The sequence below is a fragment of the Pleurodeles waltl genome, chromosome 12 (genome assembly GCF_031143425.1).
Source record: "Pleurodeles waltl isolate 20211129_DDA chromosome 12, aPleWal1.hap1.20221129, whole genome shotgun sequence".
Lineage (NCBI taxonomy): Eukaryota > Metazoa > Chordata > Amphibia > Caudata > Salamandridae > Pleurodeles > Pleurodeles waltl.
In genome coordinates, this window is record NC_090451.1 from 162,421,731 (window position 1) to 162,441,832 (window position 20,102).

The window sequence follows — 20,102 nt, forward strand, 5'->3', positions numbered from 1 at the left end:
TAGCTTGGCACAAGCAGTCAGGCTTACCTCAGAGGCAATGTGTAAAGTGTTTGAACCAACACACACAGTAATACAGTTAAAACATTCCAAACTGGACACAACACCAGGATAGAAAAATAGCCTATATGCATCTGAGTAAACTAAAATGACATAAATCCAACATACACAAGCAAGGTTTTGAATGTTTAAAGATATTAAACTTCAGTGTAGCTCTTAGAAACACAAGTGCTTTGATTTGGAGATATCATGGCGCCATGATGGAGTCGTTCCCAACAATCTAACGCTAATGGCACTAGTCACAGGCTCACATGGACCCCCAGGTACAGTACCTTATGTAATTGAGGAAACAACAATGTGCACGGAGTCGGGGGTCGAGGTGTTGCAGGATCTGGTGTGGCGTTGGTTCCAGTGCTGCGGAGTGAAGGAGCAGAGGCATCTGTGCAAGGCGGCGGCTCCTTGCGGTGGACCTGTGTTGGTGAGGCAGCATCAGTGTGAAGCATTGGATCTACGCACTTCCGGGGGGGTTGATATCTAGCGGTCACAGTGTGGTGCAGCGAATTCGGATGTCACGGATATTGGTGACACAGCACTTAAGGACTCACGAAGTTGTGGACTTGAACCAGGCTGTGGCGGCATCAGGCCTGCGAGATCATTGCAATCAAGCAAGGACCATAGTGGCAGGCGGCATTGTGGAATTCGGCAGTGGCATCAGACCGGAGTTGTCTGAAGTCATTACACTTGGCTCTTCTTGGTTCTTCTTGGTTTCTCACCAGTTTCTCCTTTCAGGGGCCCAGGGATGAGATTAGGCACCACATGACAGGGTAGGAGTCTCAGCAGAGAGTTCAGGTGCTGGTACAGGAAGTCTTTGCGGGCCCAAGCCCGTGGTGATACCTCTCAAGCAATATACCACAAAGTCCCGTCTTTGTCTCCTTTCTCAGGCAGAAGCAGCAACTGTAGGATAGCTCAACAAAGCACAGTCACAGGCTGGGGCAGCTCTTCTCCTTCAGCTCTGTCTCTGGCAGAGGCTCCTCTTCAATCCTTCAAGTGATCTAGAAATCTGGGGTTTTGGGTCTACTACTTATACCCCTCTCTGCCTTTGAAGTTGGCAAACTTAAAAGGAAAGTCTCTGTTGTTCACAAGATCCTGCCTTACCCAGGCCTGGCTCCAGACACATACCAGTGGGTCAGAGACTGTATTGTGTGAGGGCAGGCATAGCCCATTCAGATGCAAGTGACCACTTCTCTCTCCTCACTATCCCAGACAGCCCTTCACCAAATGCTGTCTAGAGGAGAATCACAAATAGCCAAACTGTCAGTCTGACCCAGACACGGAATAGACAAGCAGGCAGAGTCACGGAATGGTTTAAGCAAGAAAATGCCCACTTTCTACAAGTGGCATTTTCAAACTGACAATATAAAAAACAACTTTACCAAAAGATGAATTTTTAAATTGTGAGTTCAGACACCCTAAACCCCACATCTCTATCTGTTCCCAAAGGGAAACGGCACTTAAAAGATAGTTGAAGGTAGTCTCCATGTTAACCTATGATAGAGATAGGCCTTGCAACAGTGAAAAAATGAATGTCGCCCGCCAGCCCAGCGGGAAACTCAGAATTACCGCGGCGGTCTTTTGACCGCGCAGCGGTATTCTGACGGCGGTACTTTGGCGGGCGGCCTCCGCCGCCCGCCAAAGTCAGAATGACCCCCAAAGTGTTGGCAGCCATATTGGAATTCACACTCAGCCGAATCCCCCCAAAAAACCTTAAAAATAAAGGAAAGAAGGCAGGGTAGAAATACCCTGACATCCCTAGCCCAGGTTCTGGGGTCCCTCAGGGACCCTGCAAGGGAGGGCGGGAGAGGGGAGGAGCAAAAAAGTTTCTTCTCTCACTTTTGCTGCAAAATCATGGAGGAGCCAGGCCACAATTTAGAAAAAAAAAAAAAAGGAAAGAAAAAAAACAAGTCAGGGATCCCACGCTTGTTTTCCTTAAGCCCCCCAAATGGGCTAGGTCCCGGGGGCATGCCAGTCTGTACTAATTTGGGAGTTGGGAGCGCATGCCCCTCCTCCTCAAACTTGAGGGAGCCTGGGGACACCCACCTCCCCGGGGTTTGCAAATGAAATTGGAGGGGGAGGGCTGCACAGAACCCCTTCCTTAGCTCTTGAGGACCCCGTGGACTGCCACCTTCCTGGGGCCATAAATATAAAGGAAAGGGGGAGGGAGGCCATGCCAATCCCCTCTTCGGCTGTTTCCATCCCCAGGGACCACCACCTCCCCGGCCCTGGCCTTGAAACAGAAAGGAGGGTGGGTGCATTGGCCCCCCTTCTGAAGCTACTAATGGCCCTGTGGACTGCCACCTCCCAAGGCCAGCTCCCTATCTACTGAGGTGTCCACCCTTGGTAGATCGCAATTTGCTCTCACTTGGTAGAAGGTTTGACAGCTCCTGCCAAGCAAGAGCAAACTGTAAGTCAGCTACCAGCTAGCAGGAGCAGGAAAACTGCTCCTGCTCACTGGGAGCGCGCGTTTCATCTGTTTTCCTGCTTGCTGTCATACAGGATTAAAAGGGGTTATGGTGATCAGTACACTGACATTGACAGAGGTCCAGCGCCAAAGGAATTAAAGGAGGTGTTGCTGGTGGAGATGTGTGTGTGTATATATGTGTGTGTGTATATATATATATATATATATATATACACATATATATATATATATATATATTAATCACCAAAGGGCTGCATTGAAAATCGCGCGCTTTTGCTGCCGGTGCCGATGAAGGAGTTAGTGACCAAAACTCCTATTGATTTCTTTCAACAAAGTAAATCATCGCACTCCAGGAGGGTACTTATTTCAGCCTTCAATTGTCATTTCACAATCAGTGCTTCTACCACCCAACACGTTTCAACGTTATATAGGTCTTGATCCTGTTTAATTTAATTATTTTTAGATTATTTTAATTAATACATTGACACCAAAATGATAAACATCCAGTTAGTATAACCAATTTTTTAAGTTTATATATAGAAATAGTGCCAAAAAGTACTAAGCGCCAACTGCACACATAAAAATAGTGTAAAAGATGATTACGTGTTAAATGTATCGGCAACTGGTCATGTTGTGTCTTGACAAAAGTCGCATACAAGGACGAGGTTTGCCCACTTACAAAGTCACCTTCTCACCTAGAAATGTTTATAGAGGTTGTGCATTACAGAGTACCCTGAAAGTGAACTTTCTTTACCAATACGATTATTAAAGATTATTTCATTGGTATTTTAAAAATGGACAAATAGAACATTCTCTCTTAAATTTCTCAAAAGATCAAAGGCAAAATAAATGAATGGGACCTTTTTGCAAAGAAATAAACTAGAGATTCCAAGATATAAAACTGGTGAAGGCATTACGTAAAAAATAAAAATAAATATCTATCCAATTAACAAAAGAGAATGAATGTCTAGTCTCTCTACTGCATGAGTGAATCCTAGGAATGCTCAAACATTAAACACATATTAGGATCCAAAACAGGAGGCACAAACTGCATTTCAAGTAGTGGTAAACGCTTAAGGTTCTCTACTGAGATTAGTAATGCAGAACCTCATCAATAGTGAGGTGAATTCCTGTCTGTAATATTTGCAAAAGCATGTTGGTATGGAGACAGCCGGAAAGAAGCTTCATATGTTGCAAACATTGGCATTGCTTTAGCGTTTCCGATATTTACTGCAACACAGGGCCGGCTTTATCTCTGGTGGAGCCTAGTGCAACAATCTTTTTTGGTCCACCTCCTCTGATTTCCTCAGTACCACCCGACAAAAGTGCCTCCCCTTCTGTCCATTGCCCCTCTCTCGCATAACATTTAATTTGTTTTAAAGCACTGGTAAAGGCTGGCTTTACAAATCCACTCAACTATCCACATAAAATACATATCTGTTCTTTACAGCAGGTATGTTAACCCTCTGTGCTACTTTATGGCAGCCAAAACTGCTACTAAACAAAGCATGAGCTCTTTCTCTAGCAGGAATGTTAATCACAAGAGTTATCTTGACAATTTTATTGCTGTCTGAAAGCTGGACAGTAAGGAACTCTGCCGATGGTGCTTTTGAATCTTAAGTTATTACTAAACACAGTGCTTTCCCCCGCCCCCTTTTTCAGGTCGGCACCCACTGCGTCCTCACCAGTCACTTACCCTAAAGGTGGCCCTGAAGTAACATTGGTGAATACTCTGAGAGAAAATGAATTACTCAAAAACAATGTCAGAAGAAACAGAGGCTATATAAAAGATGGTACTTATATTGTTAAAAGCATAACTAATATGTCCTGAAAAAACATATTGATCAGAAATTAACACAGATCTAAATGAAAAGACATTTTAACTTGAGATGTAAGATCAATGACTAGAGCCTTCAATTGTGGATTGAATTAATCTTTTACATACCTGTCTCATAGAGTGCAAGCAAAATTAGACACACCGCATGTAAAGGTGACACTGTGGTATCTAGAAGGAGTCTCTGTGGAGTGCAATACAGACACTACCAAGGGCACCAGCAATTATCTTAGATGATTAGTGAAATACATAACTGTTCACAACTTTAAGCGGTTCAGTGAAAACATCACCATGTTGCAGACCTATTCCTTTCAAAACTCTGTGTTCATCGCTACATGGTTGTTAGAAATGGGGTATTTGGTTGACAGTCAGGTTACCCCCTGTTCAAGCAAGGACCATCACTCTAGTCAGGGTAAAAGAGAATCACCCTCAGCTAAACTCTGTTTACTCCCTTGGTAGGTTGGCAGAGCAGTAGGCTTAACTTCAGAGTGCTAGGTGTAAAATATTTGTACCAACACACACAGTAACTTAATGAAAGCACTACAAAATGACACAACACCAGTTTAGAAAAATAGGAAATATTTATCTAAACAAAACAAGACCAAAACAACAAAAATCCACAATACACAAGTCAAACTATCAATAAAAATGCAAAAAGAGTTTTTAAGTAGTTTTAAACACACACTCGCGCTGCTAGCATGAAAATGTACCTGGTGCGTGTCAAAAATAACTCAGCACAGGCAGGTGTGCTTCAAAAATAACTCCGCACAGCAGTATGTGAGTCAGAAATCCAGCTGCACAGTGATCCGAAAACCCCGCAGCGCAGGTTGTGATCTCCCAGCCTCCGTCAGCAATGCTGCACGTCGTTTCTCCTGCTCCATGCATCGATTCTTCGGTCGTGTTTCCTGCGAGCATTGTTTCTCAGCTGCGGAGCCAGCGGGGTGTCGTTTTTTCAGCCGCAGATCGGATTTGCGTCAATCTTTTCCCCGTACGGCGCTCTTTGCATGGATTTCCTTGTCTTTAGGCTGCCAGCTTCTCCTTTCAGGGTCCCAGGAACTGGATGGGCACCACAGGGCAGAGTAGGAGTCTCTCCAGAGACTCCAGGTGCTGGCAGAGAGAAGTCTTTGCTGTCCCTGAGACTTCTAACAACAGGAGGCAAGTTCTAGATCAAGCCCTTGGAGATTTCTTCTCAAGATGGAAGGCACACAAAGTCCAGTCTTTGCCCTCTTACTCTGGCAGAAGCAGCAACTGCAGGATAGCTCCACAAAGCACAGTCAGAGGAAGGGCAGCTCTTCTTCCTCAGCTATTCAGCTCTTCTCCAGGCAGAGGTTCCTCTTGGTTCCAGAAGTGATCTAATTCTGTGGTTTTGGGTGCCCTTCTTATGCCCAATTTCTCCTTTGAAGTAGGCCTACTTCAAAGTAAAGTCTCTTTTGAATGTGAAATCCTGCCTTGCCCAGACCAGGTCCCAGACACTTACCAGGGGGTTGGAGACTGCATTGTGTGAGGGTAGGCACAGCCCTTTCAGGTGTGAGTGACCACTCCTCCCCTCCCTCCTAGCACAGATGGCTCATCAAGAAATGCAGACTACACCCCAGCTCCCTTTGTGTCACTGTCTAGTGAGAGGTGCAACCAGCCCAACTGTCAAACTGACCCAGACATGGAATCCACAAACCGGCAGAGTCACAGAAATGGTATAAGCAAGAAAATGCTCACTTTCAAACACACAATCTTAAAATCAACTTTACTAAGATGCATTTTTAAATTGTGAGCTCAGGGACCCCAAACTCCACATTTCCATCCGCTCCCAAAGGGAATCTACACTTTAACCAGATTTAAAGGTAGCCCCCATGTTAACCTATAAGGGGGGACAGGCCTTGCAACAGTGAAAAACGAATTTAGCAATATTTCACTGTCAGGACATATAAAACACATTACTATATGTCATATCTTAACCATACACTGCACCCTGCCCTTGGGCTACCTAGGGCCTACCTTAGGGGTGCCTTACATGTAAGAAAAGGTTAGGTTTGGGCCTGGCAAGTGGGTACACTTGCCAAGTCGAATTTACAGTTAAAACTGCACACACACACTGCAGTGGCAGGTCTGAGACATGATTACAGAGCTACTTTTGTGGGTGGCACAACCAGTGCTGCAGGCCCACTAGTAGCATTTGATATACAGGCCCTGGCACCTCTAGTGCACTTCACTAGGGACTTACTAGTAAATCAAATATGCCAATCATGGATAAACCAATTACATACAATTTACACAGAGAGCATATTCACTTTAGCACTGGTTAACAGTGGTAAAGTGCTCAGAGTTCAAAAGCCAACAACAACAGGTCAGAAAACATAGGAGGCAGGAGGCAAAAAGACTGGGAATGTCCCTGCAAAAAGGGCCATTTCCAACAATGGTCATAAAAGTATTCTTTATTTTCATAAATCTAACTTTAAAGTTAAACTTTAATATGGATGCATGACTGAAATGCTTGTATGTTAACACATTCCAAAGAAGTGGCAAACTATTTGTGTCCATAGGATGTCTTGCCACCCTATAGCGTAGCAGGTGAAATAATTTGTTTGCCTTGTGTTGATCCTAGGTTCAAATATAGGGAGGACTAACTGAGTCCTAATGTTTCCTAGCCTGATTAAATAAGTAATGTTAAGGTAATAGAAAGTCCTGCTATTTACATTGTTATGAAATGGTAAACCTTTGGCAACATGCTCTGAATGGGACTATGAAAGACAACTGAATGACAAAATTTACAGAACGGTCGAAAAGGAGTGCACTTGTCCTGCAGAGTTATGGTATTGTTGGAAAACTAGGAAGTAATCCATGGGCAGCCTATCAAGGACATAAATGAAAGGCAGCCAGAAGAATTAGCTACTAGCTCTTGCTTCTGTGCCTCAGGCACTACCCTCGCTCCCCCTGTTCTTAAGCTTTATAAGATCAGTGGCTGGACCCTTTTAGAGCCCAGTTCACTTTTTATAGTTTCTACTCCCTGCCCTTCTGAGAGCCCCTCATCAGCAATTAAAAGACTGGTAAGGACCAAGGGGCAGAAAAAATAGTCCACTCTGGATGTAAACTGCAGGCAAAGATTGTTATATGCCATTCACACTACTACTGGTATTATTGGAAGGACTGACATCCAAGCGTGTAACTTAAATGAAATTAGCAGTCACTAGTCAGAGTGCAAGACTTTACATTTACACCTGTAAGTGGAAAACTCTAAGGTCCATCTGCAATGATATTTTCACCAGCCCTTTTCAAATGTGTGTAGACTTTGGTTTTGCAAACCAAAATGACAGGTTATGTGAAATGAAAGCTATGCAAGATGTAACGTTGGCATTCTGGGGAAGATTCACATTGGAAGCCAAAACTCTAAATCAAATGTGTCTGCAAATGGAGTTACTGATGTCATTAGGAAATATGGATCCCAAATTATATTTTTGCAATTTCCATCTAAAACACTATTGCAATGTTTGATACAACGGTGAAAATATTAACCATCTGCAAGTAAAATTATTATTATCACATTCCATCAAAAAAGCAATGGGAAATGGAAAAATAAGTAAAAGAGGTAGAATTAAGAGTTTCGTATACATCCAGGTCATAGGGATATTTTTAATAAAAGTATGCTATCTCACAGTTAAATGTAAGGTTTACTACAGTAAAGAATCTTTTCTTTGGACTTAATAAAAATTAAAGATGTAAAATAACTTGTTTGGAATCAACCAGGAATGTTGTTTCATTTTTGGGAGGGGTCCAGAATACTGGATATGGAATGTCGTCATACCCTAATATTGTAGCCAAAACATACACGAAAGTACTATAGAGTTTCTATATCTAACACCACATATATGTACCTTGAATATGTATATGTGTGTGTGGGTATGTATGTGTGTATATATATATATATATATTTATATTATGGTATCGCAATATTTCCTGCTCAATATTCCAGACTACAAGCATCATTTTTGGCATCTCCAAGCCTAGATAACTATCACAAGGTTTCACTTAAGTAACACAATTTTATGTATAATGCGCCAACATAGCCAAGCCTGCAAGATATGGACTGTGTTGGCAACAATATCACTAATAATATTTGACTCTCTTCAGTGCCTGTGCTGACACAGGAACACTGGGACTTATAATATGAGCTGTAAGACAGCTCAAGTTAGAGGGTAGGAGAGGCAACCACTTCTCCATGCTTCAGGATTGTGCTGTACGCCTTATATTTTCTACCTTTCTACCTACTTGATTTGTAATTGAGCTGTAAATAACTAGATTCGGCAAAAAAGGGTGTTAAAGCTTCATTGCTGGATTGTGCGCCACAGCTGAACATATTCATTTTACAGCACCAGATGCTCAAAAGCAATTTGCTAGAACACCTAATCCATTGTGTTCATCTAGTAAAGATGTCTGCATTATCCAAAGTCAAAACATTTAAGCTGTATTTCACATCTTATCTACCACATTGGCTTCTGAGATTCACCTGCGCTTAACAGGGAGGTTTAGGTTCTGGATTTAAAAAAACAAACATATTGTCTTTCTCTTAATTTTTGTTAAAACATCAGGGCAGTTCTTCAGTTCCAATGACCACTCACAGTAACATTTGTATTTGCGGTACACCCATGGAACCCATTTTGCGAAGGCTCAGTTTATCCTTGCAATTGGAAAAGGCAGCCAGGATCTTGCCGAAGCCATGTCTTCCTAGCACCAAGTTTCCACCATTAAGGAAACAACTTCACGATTATCCTGTATCTTAAAGTTGCGTTAGGTCATTTTAGGTATTGGAAAAAATCAACCCTGAGGCAAGTTATTTTGTGTGTCAAATTTTGAGCAGTCTAAAGTGGTTATGCCCAGCCTTCTAAAGAATCATCCACATATGTCATTGGTTTGGTAATTCCAAGCCAGTGGTACAAAATGATGTCAATGTTGTTCTGGTGAATGTGTTTTGCTTCACTTCAAACCACACAGAAACTTTTCGACAAAATAGTAAATGACTTGATGTTTCCTAAAGTCAGAAAGTATCCTCCTAAGTCCCTTACAAGAAGCCAAATATTTCCCAGAGGGAAGAAAAAAAAAATGTTTTGTTTTTTTACATGTGTTGCTCACCCTATGCCTATGTGAAGCATCAGATTTAGTTTTTTCTTCATTGCTAAAGATGCTTTTCCGGGGATTGTCAACACCCATATGCCAAAAGTCTTGTCATTTACTAATTCTGTCTTCCATTTCTTTTGTTTTTTCTATGGAATGCTATGTTCTGCCAATTTTGAAGGGTCTCTCCAGGCACATTAGTCTTTGTCAGAAGGACTCCCTTCTGTTCCATTATTCCAAGAATGTTGTTATTGTATTCAAAATGATATATTTGTGAATCAGAAGACATTCAAGATAAAGAATTTATATTTTAGAAATGTATACATTTTTCATTGGCAAGTTAGTGTTCTGATATCTCGCCAAAACAGACCCACAAAAGCAAGGGTGGTAATAAAACTGAAGGCCCTATAATTTTTAAGGTGGATCAACCAGTGACTGAGCCTGTATACAAGGCCACAAACCACAGCAGAGATCTAAACAAAGAAATAAAAAAATGCAAATCATGGATGATTTTTAATAAAGCTGCCGAAGTGTCTTTAATTGCCTATAGAATACTATTATCGTGTATATTTAATTATGCAAAAATGACATACTAATGCTTTGCCTTTTTCGGCACTAGCATACTAAAATACATTCTCTGTCTACATGACATTTTGTAAGAAAACATTTTCATGTACTGTGTGGTCCTGCTTCTTCTATTTAAAACATTGGGTGTGAATTTGAGTATGGCGATCCACAGTACCACTGTACTCACAGTGGCAGCCCGACTCAAAGAATTGTACATGTTATAGAGAAGTTTGTGTATACTTACCAACTGACTTACCTGTAGGCATCTGCAAACTTTGAAGGTGAACCATGCCTTAAACTAGCCAATCACTCTATTGTGTGTTTTAACTGCAAATATTACTTGAAAGTAAATTGATTCATGACTGGCAGACCAACTTTTGTGAATAGCTAGCAGTTCTAAATGAATTTTAAAGGCCACAAACAGCTTTACATATTATGCCCTAAAGTTTTTTAATTAACATAAACGTTTTTAGATGATTTTGGTACAAGTAATTTACAACAGTGTGTCTTTCTACAGTTTTTTAAACAACTCCTCTCTGAAAGAGGTTTTCATATTGTGTTTCAGAAATCATTGTTGAATACTTATCAACTTCCTATGTTTTTTACCACTCAGGTCTGTGAGCGCGCCTGACATTTGAAGCTGCCTACCAAGTTGCAACAAGAAATGAGAAAATGGTCACATTGGAAGATCGCAGTTTACAGTTGCTCCACAACTAGGCCGCGATTGCTCCAGACCCCGTTTAATTTGCAACCCCACTTAGCCTATCAAACTGTACTCCAATCTTTGACAGCATCAGTTCTTTTATTAGTGGATTCCTCTTGACGATGCAATTTTTATGGAATATTAAGGGACATGGCATTGAACGCGACCTTCTGGAAGCAGAATGCAGAAGTGAAACTATATTTTTTGTATCGGTTGAAATGTTACTAATTACAACATTTACAATGTTTTCTCGGTTTCAATGTGTGTGCGTGTGTTCCTTTGTATGTATATTGACTATATATACATATATTTATGCACACTTACACAGAAATGTACATATATTTGCAGAGGAACTCACAAAAATTGCCTGAGTTAACAATTGTTCTGTTATGTATTTTCTGCCAGGGTGAATAAAATAATTCTATAGAAATACTATTATACCCTTCTAATTAATATATGTAAAATATTATTCTCCCACTGCATCATGGGAACATCAGAATGGAAAACGAGATGTGCTTAGCCCCGAAAGAATATGCTAAATGTATGACCAGAGAGCTAAGCAGAGTTAATACAGTGCCAACACATTTGAAATCCATGGAATTTAGTATAGTGAAGTAAGGAAATGTTTACACTATTTGAGCTTGCTTTTTGACAGTGCAAGATTTCTGCCTAAAAATCCAGTCAGAATTGGATTGTTTGAATGGCTTTGTGTTCTTCACCAGTCATGAAACATTCCAATCACTAAAATCTTTGCCTGACAAATGAGGCGGCAGATAAATAACGTGTGTTGAGCTCTAGGTGTTTGACCCATATTGTGCATATCTAGCCTGAGCTACTAGCAGTAGAACACAAGAGGATATCTGCTTCTATAAAAGGTATTGCTGTGGATGTGACAAGTAGGTATTGTTCACATTTCTCACATTCCCTGCACATCAATAGTGAAAGAATATCCAGGTGGCTTTCGTGAAATGCCTAAATAACCATTTGCAAATGGGTTCTGCTGAATCTAGTTGGTAGCATGTGGGTTAGTATAGGGAAAATGAATTGCTACAGCAATTCCAGTTGCATCAAGGAACTGGTAATTGATAATATGTCTTTTATTTTAAGTTGCTACTTTTGTAACCAGTAAAATGTCCTATATTTTTTCCCGCTGGTGATAAATAGTTTTGTGTCCAGACAATCACATACTACCATTTGTCAATTAGTATTTCTTTATTCCACCACAAAAATGTATAAATAAATGAACCATTTAAAGTTAAAATAATTAAAAGTATGTTCCCTGAGCTTCCCACTCATACAAAATAAAATAAAATTCACAACGTTTGTGTGCTGTATTGGTAAACCTATAGTGCACACTAATTACTACCTGTTGTCTTTTAAAATTACACTCACAGCATGTTTCTTTCAGTGAAGTAGAGTATATCCCCAACTATGAACCTAGATACATACAATGTATCCAGCCCAGTTCAAAACCCACAGCTTCCAATACTTTGCACTCTGTCAGTGTTCTTTCAAACGTTGTCTCAAAACAATTGCCCTATGCGTGTTACGAAAAATGTCAGTTGGAAAGATGAAAACAAAAATCAACATTATCAATAAGAAATTTTATGTTGTTTAATATAACAGTCTTTTTAGACCTTTCACAGAAAAGTGAATTAAACTTTGTAGGTTTGAATCCTTCTTTCATACCATTACAGTAGATGTCTTACTATTAAAATGTACAAATACATTTTTTTCTCTCCCAAAAACCTCCACTTAAGATCTATTCTTGCCAAAGGACATTACCTGGTTGCTCACGGAAGTGCTGATCCTATTTGGATATATTGCATTCAATTTGCCTTTAAAAGAAGACCCGGAGCACAGTGCTCCTCTGAAGCAATGCAGCTCACATTTTACAGAGTGCTAACTAGGCTATGATGTGCTCAGGTCCATAATGCAAATTCATTGTTCTGTAAGAAAAATTAGTACAGGTTTCCCTAATTCCATTTTTGTAACTCAGATCTCTTGGACATTGTTTCCAGTACTTCAGAGCATTGAAAATATTTGAACTGCACTTATGAATAATAAGAACTGACACAGATTATTAAACAAGACATCATCAATTGCATCTAAAGTCTACTATTGCCATTTATACTTGATAAAACCCACAACAGGGTCACAAGGAACTTGAGCTGTTATAAGCACTTGTCACATCATATAAAAGGGCCGGTTAGCATGTTCAGCAAGATGAGAGGGACGTTTGGTTTAAGGTTGTGCTAGATACATAGGTGTTTTAATGGAGAAGCTCAACAAATTGAGTAACAGCTGAGATTTTAAATGTTATTGATAACTCATGCATGTATTATAGACTACTAAGCAAGTTTAGAAAACTTGGTGGTGCAAATGGTCCTGGAGCTTACAGAAGCTCAGTTTTGGCTGTGATTGGTGAATTTGAGAGAAAAAGTGTATTACATTTATATGTGTCTGCAAAAGAATTAGCTAAATTCAGGCTTGCAAAGATATGGGTGTTAAGAGCTACAATATTCCATACTAGAATTTATCATGTCCACCTACATAATGATACCAGAACCCTACTCATTCTCTTCTAGTTATTTGTTGAGTGACATCATATGCCCGCAATCAGAATTGCGGACTATACGATGTTGGAGGCAATAGATCTTTTACTCGGGGAGCATGGATTCCTCTGACCGATCTGTTGCAAGGATGCCATTATGGAGCATCAATAGTAAAACATTGAGAGAATCATTATTAACTAGCTGTGTGGGGAATCCATTGGCAAAAAGGTGTTCACAGTGTTTGACCTTCAGAACTTGCAATACTTTATGGAACATGCCAATTACATCTATTGAAATCCCTGAGGGAGCCCTAACTGTCTCAGAGTAGCAGGGCAGACTCCAATGAAATGTTCTCAGTCATAAAACTAGTTACAAAATATAGACACGTCCTGCAATTTATCACCTGTTGTGGGAGACTTTGATTAGGGGTGGGTGAAAAATTATGCTCTGCTGGCAGAGTTGGTGGAATTTTAGCCACTCTGTTTTTATTCGTGGATCAGAAATGGTAAGTTTGCAAGCACAAATGAGATTTAGCGTCCCTTAGCTCAACTTTTTGGTTGCAAGATTTCTCAAACGTGGGCAGTCGTAGGCTGTTGCAACCATTGCCGGTGAGAAAGCTGCCACTCAAGTAGAAAATCTACTTGAGCAGCAGCAAATTCATCTCGAGAAGCATCACCCTCTAGTGCACCACGTGGTGCTGTTTGTGCTGACTTTTCAGTGCAGAATGAGCTCCCAATGCTAAAAATCAGCAACAGAAGTGCAAAATACCTATTTCCGCCTGTTTGTGGAACTGCGTTGAATCTCACAGTTTTCGTGTTACTTTGTGGAATTCCACGGAGTGTAACTCTGTGAGTTCCAGCCACCCCTAACTTTTATAAGGTATATCCTTGGAGGCAAACACCATTATCAAGTCGGTGATTCTATATCCCTGAGGCACAATGAGAGCACAATGTGGATGTCTCTTTCCAGTGACATATGGAGTTTGAACTTTGAACTGTCCAGTGGTAAAAGTGAATTTCACCTGTCTATCATTGTGTTGGTGAAAACATGCGTAGGTCCGTTCAGTATGAAATTATTTTTTTCTAAATGCACGTACACACAGACACCAACGCGTGCTCACACAAACTTAAACTTTCATTTAAAGATATCAGTGTGCCTAAACCTTTACCAACACAAAGAATATGACCTTGAATGTTTTTTACTGTGGGAGCATGTAACGTTCATGAATCCCCTATGGCGGTGACGACTTAACCATTCTGTTCATAAACTTTAAATTAAACATGGCTCGCACCAATTTTTTGCAGAAGAGTTTAGTTCTAGCTACTGAATGTGGGCAAGGCAAGCGAATGTGGTCAAAGGGAAGCATCTCAGAAACGGAAACAAAAATAACTGACCATTAAAGCACTTAAAACGTTAAAGCAACTATAAACTGTAGATGGAGTCAATGTTGTAAAAATAAAACTGTACTTTTCACACCACGATTGTTGTTTAGAAATATGTTCTTAGAAAACTAGAAGTTCAAAAGTTATTTCAGTGTTCACCGAAGTTGCACCAAACATTGATTTGCATAGCCAATTAGCCTGTTAGTATATTTTTTTTTTTGCTGTGCTTTCATGATTTGTAACAAACGCACTGTCAGGAGCAACATTTTGGTAAATGTAAAATAAGACTGTCAACAAAAGTTGCTTGTTTTAGAGGTTGTTTTTAAAATTTGATTTTAAAATGTCTTTCCCCTTGGGCATTTCCAGGCCTTGATACTATTTTCACAGTGCTAATTAACCTTTTTTTCCGAACTCAGCAGAATAGTTCCAGGCCCCCACCAAGAGCAAGAGAAATTAGTAAAACTCTCCATTGTGATGATGTTGCAAGATGTGTGTGCATCAATTAATTTATTATTATTGTGCATCTAAGATCCCTCGTGTGTGGATTATTAATTATTTCCATCAATTTAGCACAAAGTAACCATTAAACTGCAAACTTTTATATTTCGGGACTATTGGTTTGCACCTTAATATTATTCTAAACTCTCTATAGTGCTGACATTAAAGCATAAGCGGAGCGACAACAAGCCAGATAAAGAGTACATAAAACGAACGTTGTTACTGCAACATATTTCTTTAAATTTCACCTGACTCCAAGTTAAACTGTTCTGTGACTTTGAAAGATGCTGTCAATGTCAGTCTCTCCGAGAAAGGGATCCCTGCCAGACTTGCAGGAAAGCCACCATGTGTAGAACTCAATTTCGATTTGTTTATAAGTGTACACTTGTTTCGTTATTCGTCACTAACACAACACTATTGCAGCTCCTCTTCTACATTTTATAATTTCATTGACAGGTGGTATATATTTGACTCTTTGTAATTATTAATCAAAATTCACCGCAGAATCAAATATAACTACACAGATATCATTACTCACAGACCCCTTCTATGATTACCGGGTCCATGCCAGTGTGTACAGATTTTTGTTTTACTTTTCTCTCTGGGACCTGTAGTCGAGATTGTCTGCTGTATAAATGGGACTACAAGTCCAAGAACGGAAACAACCTCTACTGGATGGGCTGCTCAGGTAGGGACATGGGAAACATTAACACAGGTGCTCAATAAAAATCTAAAGATGTAATTTTCTGGAGACAATGTGTGGTTTCTAATATTAACTATACAATATTATTTCAGTCCTGTAAGATTTTAAGAGTACACACAAAAGCAGAGAGAAGAAATAGGTTACAGAAACACTTTCAGCTGAGCTTCATGCAATCTGGTAGACTGCAGACAGCACTATAACAGTTTGCCTTTAATTAGTGCTGTAACCACCTCTTAAAAATATTTCTTATTTATGATACTTAGGGCCAAATCCCTGCACCGTATTTACATGGTGGCGCAATGCACGCATTGCGCCACCCTGTAACCCTTTGCGCTACGCTATACCTGCGCCAGGCATAATGCGTGCAAAGGGGGTGTTCCCACATTAGGGGAGCCGATAAAATGGTGCAAGGAAATCTATGGGATTTTCTTGCGCCATTTATTACGTCACTTTTAACGCCTGGTCAAGAGCAGGTGTTAAAAGGGGGCTTCCATTCTTTAGAATGGGCCCCTATGTACTCTGCAGGAGTAGCGCCAACAGTTTGGTGCTACTCCTGTGGAGTACATCAATAGTCGTTGAAAATTACTCTATTGACCCCTACCTTCGTCATGGTGCGCAGTATTTTAAAAACAGCACACACATGGTGGCAGTAGGGGGGTGCTAAGGGACTCAGGGAAAGTACCTTACATTTTCACAGACAGTCTCCTGCATCTTAGTCTAGGGCGCCCTGGGTGAATTACTATTAGGCATCCATAGAATGTTCAAAGGCGCTAGTTTGTGGGGAAGGGCAGATTTCTCTTCCCAGTATATGAAAGCTTATTTTCACCACTTTCCTGGCTTCTGCTTACAACCTTTAATAGAAGATTTCACTTAAACATGATGGCATATAATGATGGCCTATCTGTAGACAAACTTAAAGAATAGCAGATGTTTATATTTAAAGCATTTGGCACAGAAGATAACAAACCCATGCTCATATCTGCTACTGAATTCACTATATTGGGTCAGGACAAACCTAAGCCTCCTGCTGGTGATATGTCTAAAAAGCACATTATGTCTCAAGAATAGCCCACGTATTGGGTGGATCCCCATCAAAGCACCATGCACTGTAGTACTTTCTAACAACAGAGAATTAGAAATAAGCATTTGGTATTTACACCAGATTTTATGACCATGAATAATTTGACTCTACTAATCTTAAATTCAGTCTGTGATTGCTCTAGATATAGGAGACTTTCAGTATCACACATAGGGGCAGATTCAAGAGATTCTTGTGCCTCCTTGTGCCACATTAGCGTCAATTCTTTACGCTAATGTGGCCCAACAAGGCTAAAATCACTGCACCAAATTTAGAAAGTGGCGCAATGCATGCATTGCACTACTTTGTAACCCTTTGCACTACATTATGCCTCTGCTAGGCATACTGTTTGCAAAGTGAGCGTTCCCCCATAAGGGGGGCTGAAAAAATGGAACAAAGAAAACAAAGATATTTCTTTGCATCATTTTTTCCTGGTACTTTTAACGCCTGCTCAGAGCAGGCGTTAAAAGGATGCACACCAATGTTTACAATGGGTCTTTGCAGAATTAGCGTCACAATTTTTACGCTAATCCTGTATAGCTCCGAACTAGCGTAAAAAATGTTGACTTTAGTTCCCCTAACTACCGCCATGGTGCACCGTATCTTAGATACGGTGCACACACATTGGTGTTGGGGGGGGCGCTAAGGTGTGCAAGAAAAGTGGCTCTGCACTGGCTGCAGCACCACTTTTCTTAAATCAGCCCCATAGTTTGTGGCACAACTTTAGTTTTCTTCAGTACAAGCTAAGGCCAGGTGAAATTTCCTTTGCACCACTGTAATCATGCAGAAATTCCAGCCTCTGTTACAATTTTTATGCAAAATGTCAGAAATGAGCCATTTGCACAACATCACACAAATAAGATATTCTGATAAAAAGCCTATCAAGGGAGCACAGAATAACGTGAAAAAAACAGGAAAGCGTCTATTGTTCCTATCTTGCACTGTTTCACTTAATAACATGTATTTTTATGTAATTTGTGAATTTCATGTAGTTACAAAGTTTTCCCAAATTTAGGAAAATCCCTTTCTCCTTTATTTTTGATGGCTGGACACAACGTTTAATATAAAATTAACATAGTTTCAGCAGATTCCTTGGCAACCAGAACATCTTACAAAGTGGATAAGTCCTAGAATTCTTCGTAATAAAGAATCTCTTTCTAAATTAATAGGAACATTATAGTCATAGGTTTCAACCACCAACTCCCAATATTTTTATTATATAAACTTTGATACTAGAGGCAAAACTGGTTCTCTGGACTCTGATGTACGGCACATACAGAAACAATATAAATTGCTATACATATAACAAATGACCACGCTTTGCTAAAAATCATGCGGTATTGCTTATATGCAAACATTTATAGTGTGAATAATTACAATGATTTCCTCTGTCTTTCATATGCAGTATGCTTAGTTCCTTATGTGTTACACTCATCCATATTGCATCTCGTTCTCTTCTGTGTATCTTCTCACAGTTCTGTAATCTTCGTAATACACATGCAAATGAGTGATGCTTTTATCAGTAAATTAACACAGCTGTGAATGCTTTTATCATTAAATTAACACAGCTGTGGATGCAAATCCGATCTCTAGAGCTATTTTACAATGTTCGAACACCAGTCAAAAATGTTGTCATTAATGTTTCTATTACGCGATACACAACAGTTCACAAGTAAATGCACTATTATTGACTTGATTCTTTGTAACAACAGATCCCTCCTGCATAAAAAGAATCGAATGAGTTAAAATCTGAAAATTACATGCGTAGTAAATAAATGGATAGTTTGGGTTTTTCCTAAATTTAGGAAAAAAGCTGTTGAGTGCATTATTTACTATCGGACATATACCAAAATGTTTCCATATGTATGTCTCTTCATTATAAAAATCAGACGTCTATGCCCATATTTGTGTACATTTTCATATGTTGTTTTTTTCGGCAGGTTGGCACAATTGGGAATTCAAAATGTATAGCTGTATCTTTAAACATCATCTTACCTGCCCCATGCCAGAAGTTGTCAATGCGTTGATTGACCATGGTGTAGTTCATTCCTCATCCAAAATGCCGAATGAGCAGTAAAAGTCAGTCTGAGGGTTATCAAGTGGAGACAGCGCGCTATCGCAGCAACAAATGGATGGAGCAACCTACTGTTAAAACATATGCGTCCGATTAGGTGGTCCATCTCGAAAAATTGTCATCAGCCCATTCGATTTTCTTGATCTGCAGGTCCACCGAAGTTTAGTAGGTTAGATCATTTTCCTGGCACTGCTCAGTCCTGGGTCCAATTAATTGTTCATGTGGGCCCTCGTTGCTGAATTGCTTGCTGTTTCTGAAGTGTAAATAAGCGTTTTGATTTATGATGTGGTTGCAAAGAAACTTGTAATTTATTTGTGAAATGCTCAAATAAAGAATGTCTGGACTTTTATCTTTCTGTCTGGACTCCAACATCTTTCAGTTAATAATTCTGCCACAAAAAGGCTATTATTAAAATAAACAACGTGTGCTTACTTTTCTACTCTTTGGACAACTGTTTACTTTTCGGAGTGTTATTTGAAGAGAATTGGTGAGGCTTCGTCTAACAGCCCAGAAAAAATATAAGTGAAACACCGGATGTGATGTATAATTCTTATGGGCAAACATTCGCTGCCTATTGCAATTGTGCCACCTTACTTACAAGAAGGAAAGAGACACATAGCAAGAACCTTTTAGGATATAAACCGACGCTGGGCATGGTTTCAGGCATTACTAGAGGCATCGGATGATGTGCAGTCTCTCCCGGTGAAGAAATGGGGGGATGTTTTACCAGCTTTTTTCAACCTCATGCTCCATTCTTTGGTCCGCCATTTGCCCTCTTTGACGAAAAAACATTTGTTTACGTTATACAGGGTGTATTGGTCCCCTGGGAAACTGTCAGTTTTAGGGAAGATGAAGAGGAGCTGTCCACGCTGTGGCGAGATAAAAGCTGACTGTGTGCATATGTTTTGGAGCTGCACTAAGCTCAGTGACTTTTGGGCCACCGTAGGAAGAGTACTTAAGGTTATCGTCACCTCAGAGGTGAAAGTAACACTCCCTTTGATAATATTTGGGGTAGGGTTTGGATTATCATGGGATTGGAAGCTTTCTGGCTGTTACAAGCAATTGATGTTCTGGGTGATTCTTCTGGCTAGACAGCCAATTTGCCTGAAGTGGACTTTGTCATCTCACC

The 20,102-nt window shown here is 40.1% G+C and overlaps 1 protein-coding gene across 1 annotated transcript in view; it reads left to right on the forward strand.

Annotated features, from left to right (window-relative positions):
* Positions 1-19,322, forward strand: part of CDH13 (cadherin 13) — a 2,224,354-nt gene extending 2,205,032 nt beyond the window's left edge. Inside the window, exon 14 of the mRNA XM_069215815.1 lies at positions 10,594-19,322. Within this exon, the coding sequence (XP_069071916.1) occupies positions 10,594-10,601 (8 nt within the window). The 3' untranslated portion in view covers positions 10,602-19,322. The remainder of the gene's footprint in view (positions 1-10,593) is intronic.
* The last annotated feature ends 780 nt before the right edge of the window (positions 19,323-20,102 follow it).